We start from the raw sequence: 10105 nt of genomic DNA, 5'->3' as shown, positions 1-10105 counted from the left end.
CATGCATCCCTTATCTGTTTGTTGTAGTTATAGTTGCTTTTACAATATTTTGTCTTTTAATCTACATACTGGCTTTTTAAGTGGTTGATCCTCAATCCTTGCTATATATTTGCCTTTCCTAGTGGGATTTTCCCTTTCCTATAGATTCTTTATTCTTTTCCAATTACAGGAGACCCTTGAATATTTCTTTCAGGGTAGGTTTAGTATTGCTGAGTTCTTTTAGTTTTTGCTTGTCTGAGAACTTCTTTATCTCTTCTATTCTAAGTGGTAATCTTGCTGGATAGAGTATCCTAGGTTGCAGGTTTTTCCCTTTCAGCACTTTGAATATATCATGCCACTCCCCTCTGGCCTGCAACGCTTCTGCAGAAAAATCAGCTGATGGCTTTATGGGAATTCCCTTTTATATAGCTCTTTGTTTTTCTCTTGCTGCTTTTAGAATTCTCTCTTTAACTTTTGTCATTTTAATTATGATATGCCTTGGTGTGAGTCTGTTTGGGTTCATCTTGTTTGGGACTCTCTGAGTTTCCTGTACTTGGATATCTGTTTCCTTCTTCAGTTTTGTGAAGTTTTCAGCCATAATTTCCTCAAATCCATTTTCCATCCCCTTCTGTCTCTGTTCTCCTTTTGGGACTTCTATAATGTGAGTGTAGGTATGCTTAATGTTATCTCAGGGATCTCTTAAATTGCTTTTATTTTTTAAAATTAGTTTTTCTGGGCTTCCCTGGTGGCGCAGTGGTTGAGAGTCCGCCTGCCGATGCAGGGGACACGGGTTCGTGCCCCGGTGTGGGAGGATCCCACATGCCGTGGAGCGGCTGGGCCCGTGAGCCATGGCCACTGAGCCTGCGCGTCCGGAGCCTGTTGCTCCGCAACGGGAGAGGCCACAACAGTGAGAGGCCCGCGTACCGCAAAAAAAAAAAAAAAAAAAAAAAAAAAATTAGTTTTTCTGTCTGCTGGTCTGATTGGGTGATTTCCATTATTTTATCTTCCAGATCACTTATTCATTCTTCTGTATCACTTAATCTGCTATTCATTCTTTCTAGTGTGTTTTTTATTTCAGCTATTGGATCATTCAGTTCTGATTGGGTCTTTTTTATATTTTCCTTGTTAAAATGTTCACTGTTTATATCAATCCTTTTCCCTAATTCAGTTAACCTTATTATTATGAATGTTTTGAATTCTTTATCTGGTAAATTGTTTATTACTATTTTATTACTTATTTTTTCAGGGTTTTTCTCTGTCTTTCAATTGAGAGTAGTTCCTCTGCCTTTTCATTTTACTTGACTTTCTCTGCTTCTGTGAATTTAGGTAAAGCAGTTACTGATTGTGTTCTTAAAGGGGGGTTATTATGTGGGAACATCCCTGTGTGGGCTGCATGTATTATTGCCTTGGGTGGGAGAGCTGGATTGAGGTCAACCCAAGTCATATTTTTCCTCAGGGTTTTCCGGCAGCTATCCCCTTGGTAGGGGGTGGGGCTGTAGATATAGGGGCTAGAACTGGTACTGTGTATGAAGTAGGACTCCCTCTCTCAGTGGCTAGAACTGGTACTGTGTATGAAGTAGGACTCCCTCTCCCTCTCTCAGTGGCTGTCACTGCCCTGTTAGGGGTGAGGTCTGATCTCAAGTTGCTGGAGCAGAAGCCCTGGAGGTTGGACCCGAGCTGGCTCTGCTCCCTTTAAGTGTGTGTTTTTCCCTCTCCCTGTACCGGGACCCTTGTCACAGAGGAGGCAGTGCTGAAGTAAGTGGGGCCCATGCACTGACAGTGGTCGGATGTGATGCTTGTAGAGGCACCCATGTCTTTGCTCAGACGCGGCCTTAGGTGCAAGTCCCCTTTGCCCCTCACAGCTGATCACTGCCCCCAGCCTCTACCACCCCTGCCCTGTGGCTTAGCCACTCTGCAAGGCTAGCAGGAGCCATGTGCCCTCTTGATGTGTATCAGGAGGTGAGCTGTGGTGGAGGAACTGCTGTCAGAGATCTGGGTGGCTTCTGAGGAGCCGCTTGAGTAAACACCAGCTGTGGCCACCGCCACCCCACCCGGGCTCCACCTTGGGACTGGGTTGCCTCTGTGTCTCACCTTTGAGTCTTTCCTTGGTCATGGGTGCCTCAGATCCAGTGCCATGCTGTGGCATGGGGGTAGCAGGGCTGGAGGTCAGGCTGGGCACACGGCGAGGCGGTTGCGGTTGCAGGAAACCTGGCTGCCCTGAGCAGACGTCTCTCCACCCTGCCTGGGGATAGTCAGTGCACCTACGCTCCTCAGGGGCAGAGTCCAGGGTTCTCATAGCCCTTCTGTTTCTCCTAGTGGTCCTCCAACCAGCTAAGGGGACTTGTCTCGCCTGTGTAGGACCCCAGCCTGGGGTGCCCAATCTGTGGCTCGAACTGCTCACTCCCCAGTGCAGGTGTCCGCCCGTGTAATCTCCCTTTTCCTCCGATTCCTATTGCAGGGGCACAGGTCCCAACCCGATTGCTTTTCTTCTCTTCCTGCCTGATTCTCTGTGTATCTTTCTTACAGCCTTGGTTGTATAGGAGTCCTTCTGCCAGTTTTCAGAAAGAATTGTTTCACATGGAGATGTGTTTTTGATGTGTTTGTGGGGGAAGGTGAGCCTTATGTCCTTTTACTCTGCCACCTTGATCCTTCCCTCCTGAAATACTTAATTTTTCATGTTTGTGCTTTAAGCTTAGTGGTAACTACTGTTGTTTGACTTTCCAGATACAAGGTCCAGTAAGGTCAGTGTTGTACTCACTTACTGTTGGGGTTTCAGGAGATCGATAAATAGTCCCTTCTCTTCCCCACCCCTATCAGACCAGTTGAGAGATGGATAGATTCTGACAAGTGGAGATCAAGGAGGTTGGCTTTATTGCTGATAAAATGTAGGGGATTGTTTTTACCTGGGCAGGCAGCCAAACGGTCTTCCTAATGCTACACCCTCAAAATGAACTTATACACCCAGTCACTGGCAGAGGTGAAAAGCCTCACCCATGGAGACCTGTTCACATGGAGAAATAGTACAGAGGAGCAAAGGAGCACCCTGGGCAGGGGATGCTGACCCCCTTGGAGGGAGGAGTGAGCTGAGCATGCCATTTCTTCCCCTAAACTCACCAATCAGGTAACTGACTGTTCTTCCCATGGGGAGAGGGGAGGTGGGGTGGGGTGATGTTGGATATGCCCCCACTGTAGGTTCCTCCACATGGAAGTGTAAGGAGAGTAAGTGGTCTTTGGTCCCATCAACCTGGGAGACACCACCAAGTACAGTGGTGCTTCAGGTCTGTGGTTAGTCTAGTACTTAAGTATCTTATGCTGAATTACTTCCTAGATAATCAAAAAGGCATCTATGCATGTACAGTATTCTCTTTTTCCCAACAGGCACTTGAACTGCTTATCAACATAAATTCATTATCACAAAGAGGAAAATATGATTAACAAATAACAACAATAAAATAGGGCAAAAAGGGACACAAAGTCACATAGTAAAGAAGGGGGACAGGACTATATTAATTCTTCATGGAAAAACAAAGTGGATTTCCCATAGGACCCATTTAGTGAATAATGTTCTTAAAAATTTCTAACAGATAAGGTTTTTTTTTGGCAGTATGCAGGCCTCTCACTGTTGTGGCCTCTCCCGTTGCGGAGCATAGGCTCCAGACGCGCAGGCTCAGCGGCCATGGCTCACGGGCCTAGCCGTTCCACAGCATGTGGGATCTTCCCGGACCGGGGCACGAACCCATGTCCCCTGCGTCGGCAGGCGGACTCTCAACCACTGCGCCACCAGGGAAGCCCCCAAGGTTGTTTTTAAAATAACACTCCTAAATGGAAACTAGGGTGACTAACTGTCTTGGTTTGCTCAGGAGTGTCCTGGTTTTACACTGAATGGCCCTTGTTTTGGGAAACCCTCAGTCCCTGGCAAACTGGGCTGGTTGGTCACTCTAAATTGAAACTGAGAACATAAAACCAAGGAGCAAATTAATTACCCAAAGGACAAAGTTAATAGAGTCCAGGTAAGTAGTGAGGTTCGAGGCTAGAACCTAGATGAGCAGAGAGATGCCTTGTTCACCCACCCACCAGCATGATCTGGCCTAGTGTTAGGAGTGTGGGCTGTGGGTGAGACAGACCTAGGTTTGAATCCTTGCTCGGCTTTTAGCAGATGATCTTACGCAAGTTACTTAATCTCTTTCTCCTCTCTACCTTGGTCCCCTTATTTGTAAGATAAGTTGGCTTTAGTATTTACCCTCTAGGGTTGTAATAGGGATCAAATGAGAAAAGCCACATAAAATGATTAGCTCAAAAAAAAGATTAGCTCAGTGACTGGACTTGGTTGGCCTACATAGTACATATTTAACATTTCATCAGGAGATTTCTCATAAAAGCCTGGATTTCTGACTTTTCTAACAAATCAGCAGGTCTTCCACTGGGGAGGAGAGCTGAATAGCAGATGTTCCCTTTAGAAGGAGCATGTACTCTCCTGGAAAACATGGCCCTGTCTGGCCTTCTACTTCATGTGCTTGGTCCTTTGGGACCATATGATTTCCATCCCATGTTATAAGCCTTTGCTGCTTAGAGTGTTGTCCAGTCACTGGGGGCTCATTAGAAATGCAGGGCCTAAGGCCCCTTGCACTTTAATAAGATCCCCCTGTGGTACTTACAGTGAAGTTTGAGAAAGCACTGTTACAAACCACCAGAGCATTATTCCTAATCAGGGTGAAGGTAGAGATCATCTGGGAAATTTTTTGTTTGTTTTGTACCTATGTCCAAGGCCCAAGCCAGACTTACCAAAATCAGAGTCCCTGATGTAGAGTATTCAGTCTGTCAAATTAATGCAAGCCACAAGATTTTGCTGTGCATATTTGAGAAATATGGCATTCAGTTGAGATGTAGGAAGGCTAATTATGTTATCCTGTTGGGGTCCTCAGACAGAACAAGTTCTAAACAATGACAACTTTACAGTCTAAATATATTTCATGTTGAAATTCTGCCCATCAAAGGATCTGATTGTAACTTGCTCAGTGAAGCATGGTTGCAGGTGGACTGACTTTTGGGAAGATGTTGCAGTTTGAAGGAGGTGTGTGTTAATGTGTATCATTACTCATACCACCTGAACAATTTGAAGGGAACTAGATTGTTTTGAGAAAGTTTTCATTGTTGTACTATAGTCTTACTGGTTTGCAGTGGAGGCAGTGAGATTCTGAAAATACTACTACTACTAGCTGACTTTTTTCTTTTCCACTAAAAAATATTTTTTCTTTTCCACTAAAAAATATTTTGTCTTGTTCTCAGGGAAATGTTTAACTCATCATTGCTTTGATGGAGTTCTCTTTCTCTCAGTGTGTGTCTTCAGGCCTCCTAGTTATTATTTGTTAAATTACTTTTCCAAGGCTACAGATTGCTTCTCAGATGCTCTTAGTAGCTTAATCAACCCTCCAAAGTTTCTTTGATCAAAATATCAGAGCTGCCATGTTAGAAATTCCCAGGGCTAATTCCTGTTTTATATAAGACCTTAGTATATAGTAAATTTATATCTGATGAATTTATCTTTTCAAATTACTTTCATCTAATTTTCTTTAACTCAGTTCTTCTTCAGGTAGACTTTTCATATAAACATTTGCCCCTGATTATTTTCTCTACTATAAAATATCACTTTCTCTGACTGTTTTGTTTAGTAGTATAAAATGAACAATGTTGGAGAGTTTTGATGTTTAACTGTAATGAACTTATCACTTTATCCGGTATTGGGAACTTCTGATTCCATTGCTTCATTCAAATTGAGTAAAATGAAAAAGTTACTGAAGATCATTACTGTAGACTAGATCTATGGACCAGCGGTATTAGCATCACCTGGGAGCTTGTTAGAGCTGCAGAGTCCCAGACCTACCGTATCAGAGTCTGCATGTTAACAGGATGCCCCCAGCAGGTGATTTGTATGCACAGTAAAGTGTGAGAAGATCTGAATTAGATGGTTTGCTAGTCACTCTATTTTAGGATTATAAAAAATACCAGCATATGTGGTGGTGGTGAAAATAATGTCTGAAAGTATCTTCTTTCCCATCTGCTCAATCCCTGCTTTATCTTCTTGAATTTCATTTTAATGAAGGTCACTACCTTTTCTAGATTGTCTTCTTATCTCCCCAACCATCCCTGTTGTCCTTCTTGTGGGTAACCTTCCTCTTAAGCACTGAGAGCAAGCATGTCCTAGCTTAAGTTCTCTACTCTTTCATGGTTAGCATTTTATTTGGAGACACACTTAGCCAGTATGGGATCATCTGTGCTCTGTGTACTTTTGATTTTCAGACCTCTCTCCTTGGCATCTGCCTCAGGTCTGCCTGGCATGTTAAGCTTTACTGAGTCCATCCCTTACACCATGCTTCTTACCTCTGACTGCACATTAGATTCATCTGGTGAGATTTAAAAACAGGTTAATGCCTCGGTTTCATTCCAGAATTAAATTGATTTCTAGGGGTTGGCTCTGGGCATCTGTATTTTTTAAAGTCAGTTCTGAGGATGGGGTCTGGGTGATTCTGTTGTGTAGCTATGATTAAAACCACTGCTCTAGGGCTCCATTGTATTCATTCATGAAGGATGCTGCTCCTAGGTTATCAGGTGAGTAGGACATGATCACTGCTCTGAATTATTTCATAGGCTACTGATGAAGGCAGGCACTTAAGCAGGTCATCGCAGCATAGTGGGACAAGTAGAATATAAGAGCTTCCTGACAAAGTATTTGACAACACTAGAGGGAATGATGAACACTGGAGGGACGGGGAGGTGGCGTTTGAATCGAGCCTCCAAGGATGAGTGGTCATTTACTGGGTGGGCAAGAGGGAAAACACTCCACAGAGAAGGATGAGCACTTATGAAGGCGAGGGGCTGTGGTCTTATCATCGCTCATTGCATGTGTGGGCTACTGAGGTGCACTTCTCATCCATCCCACCTTCCTCTACATCCTGTTTACTGTTTCCTCTCCATGCATTGACACTATCACTACATTTCTCACTTTACTCTCTGAGACTCCAAATCATTTACCCTTAATTATTAGGTTGATTTTTTAAATTACAGATTTATTGACATCTTTTTTAAATACCTGTGTTCGTTTCCTGCGGTTGCCACAACAAATGATCACAACAGAAATTTATCATCTCTTACTTGTGGAGGCCTGAAGTCTGAAATCAAGGTGTCAGCAAGGCCACACTCTGCTTGGAGGCTCTAGGGAAGGATGCTTCCTTGCTTCTGCCACTTTCTCAGGCTGTTGACATTCTTTGGCTTCGTCGCTTTGTGACCACATCCCTCCAGTCTCTGACTCTGTCTTCACATTGCCTTCTTCTCTCTCTGCGTTTGTCTCAAATTTCCCTCTGCTTTTCTCTTAAAAGGACATTTGTTAATGAATATAGGGCCCACCTGGATAATCCAGGCTGATCTTATGACAAGATCCTTAATTATTTATGTCTGCAAAGACCCTTTTCCCAAGTAAGATAAGTTTCATAGGTACCAGGGATTAGGATGTGGACATAACCTTTTTGGGGCCACCGTTCAACGATACCATACAATTCAATGGGTTTTAGTATATTCACAGAATTGCACATCCATCACCACTATCAATTTTACATCCTTTTCCTTACCCCAGAGAAAAACACTGTACCAACTTGCAGTCACTCCCCATTTTCTCCCAACCCCAAAGCCATAGGTGATCACTAACTAATCTACTTTATGACTCTATGAATTTGCCTAGTCCGGACACTTCATATAAATGGAATCATGCAACATGTGGCCTTTTGTGTTTGGCTTCTTAGTATAATGTTTTCAAGGTTCATCCATGTTGGAGCATGTGTCAGTACTTCACTCTTTTCTTGTTAAATAATATTCTTTTGTGTGGGTTTACCGCATTTTCTTTATTTATTCATCAGTCGACGGACATCTGAGCTGTTCCTACGTTTTGGCTGTTATATGTATCTTGGTGTGCACGTTTTTAGGCGGATGTATGTTTTCATTTCTCTTGGGCACATACCTAGGAGTAGAATTGCTGGGTCTCTGGTTACCTTCTGAGGAACTGCCAGACTTTCCTCAAGCAGCTGCACCATTCACATTCCCACCAGCAGTGTGTGAGGGTTCCAGTTTCTCCTGATTCCATTTTATTGTCTTCTTTTATTTGGTGCTGTTGTCAGTTCTGCCTTTTCTGATAACATTCTCACTAAGAAGAATATTTCCATTCCATTTCTGTTAGAGTCACGATTTGTTTCTCACATTAAAGAAATGAAAGGTGATTAGTTCTAATCTACCCTAAGTGTAATATTTACATTTACTTTTGGCTTCTTTCACCCTGCTTCCCAGAAACTTAGTACAAAGAAAAAAAATTTTATGCCTGTCTCCAAATCCAAAACCATTTTAGCTCTCAAAACCCAAAAAACTTTCCCTCAGCTATAAGCTCAATGAAGGCAGGCACCTTATCTCTCACTTTTTCTTGTCAATTTTGTATGCAGCTTGTGGTGAGCTGTCCAATATTAACTGAGAATGTGATTATTGTCTCATGTGTAAAAGGATTTAATGTTTTATAGGCTGATGGTTTTTCTTAATTATGCACAGATTTCTGACATATTTGGTTATTGTTTTTAATGTGCAGATGACCAGGAGACTGAAGGTGTAACAGAAGAATGTAAAGGATCTTAAGCAAAGACTTGCCGGGGTGTGCTTTTAAGAAAGCTGGTAAATTAAGTTAAATCACATTTTTTCCAAATTCTTTGAATTCAATGAATGCAGTATAGAGACCATTCCTCAAATGATGATTTTAATGTTTGGATTCTCTCTTTCTGGATCACATTTCCTTGATATTTTTGAGACTCGTGGTATAATTGTTCAGTGGTTTTTCCTCATTGAAATTCCTGGGAAAATTTTTTATTGCTAAATTTGCAACATCAGGGGTACGTTATAGAAACCAACATTTATGTATGTGTGCTACGTTAAAACTAGTTGAAATGCTATGATTGTTTTGTATTTGATTTGATACGTTGCCACTTTATTGTGATTTAGACAGATTTGATCACCATGAATTGTAGTTTTGCCCCTGCTTTCCCTTCTTTCCTCCTCTCTAATGCCTGTTAAGTAAGTACAACTTGCCGTGGAGAGAAATGAAGTTTCTCAACAAAGCAATGTTAGGCTATCCTTGCTATCTTATTAGAAATGGTACTTTTCATAAGCAGAAGTTTGACTGAATTATTACATATATTATATTTAGTTATTTTCTTTCAGAGTTTGCCTTTTACAATGCAGCAAATAAAGATCAGCTACTTAAAAAAAAATAACCTGTGGTACTACTTGAAGAGAGAGGGTTTGTTAGTTACAAGTGAGTAGCCTGGATTCATGAGAACATTTTATGTCAACACTCCATATGATGAATTGGCATTAGAACTAGAAGTCCAATTTATTTCTGATTCTTAAAAAAAAAAAAAAAAAAAGAGCTATCGTGCAGCATTTAACAAAATTTGGAATAATGTATATGTAGCATTATTATTTTTCGCTCGAATGTTTTCATCTACTGATACTGGATAATATTAGCGATTGCTTACGTCAAATTTGCTTGACTTTTTAAAGTGAAGACTTCTGTAGCTACTGTCTTCAGAAGAATTGATAGGCAATTTCTTTTTCTAGCCTTTTTCAGTTTATATTAAAACAGCAGTGGTTCTTGTTGATGTTAATCTGCTACAGTGTAACTTGTCTTGATGCTAAGAGTTTTGCTGTGGGTTGCCAGCAGAGGTTAAAAGTCATGATTTTGGACTCTCATAGGAGTGACGTGTGTGGCGTAGGGTTTGGGTCAGAACAATCAGAGGAGAGAGGTGGTATGGATGGGGATTTGCAGTGGTGATAGAGGAGCCATTTTTGCCCATAAGCCTTTCAGAGGAGTGGGGCTTTCTAAACCCATGTGCTTCTGGTGTTTGACATGTATGTGTATGTGTGTGAGAGAGAGAAAGAGAGAGGGAGAGGGAGAGCAGGAAAGAGGGAGAGAAGGGGAGAGGGAGATAGATGTTGGAGAGAGAGCTTATGCCTTTGTAAACTGTTCCTGCAAATGGTATTTGCGGCAGAGTGAATCTTTATGTTACAAGAGTTTAAGAGAAGGAAAGGAAAACAGAAT

General features: G+C 42.0%; 1 protein-coding gene across 1 annotated transcript in view; it reads left to right on the top strand.

Annotated features, from left to right (window-relative positions):
- FSIP1 (fibrous sheath interacting protein 1) overlaps nt 1-8646 on the top strand; it is a 201115-nt gene extending 192469 nt beyond the window's left edge. The window contains exon 11 of the mRNA XM_065872620.1: nt 8600-8646. Within this exon, the coding sequence (XP_065728692.1) occupies nt 8600-8646 (47 nt within the window). The remainder of the gene's footprint in view (nt 1-8599) is intronic.
- The last annotated feature ends 1459 nt before the right edge of the window (nt 8647-10105 follow it).

The sequence above is a fragment of the Phocoena phocoena genome, chromosome 2 (genome assembly GCF_963924675.1).
Source record: "Phocoena phocoena chromosome 2, mPhoPho1.1, whole genome shotgun sequence".
NCBI lineage: Eukaryota > Metazoa > Chordata > Mammalia > Artiodactyla > Phocoenidae > Phocoena > Phocoena phocoena.
This window is presented reverse-complemented; position numbering and strand designations above follow the sequence as displayed.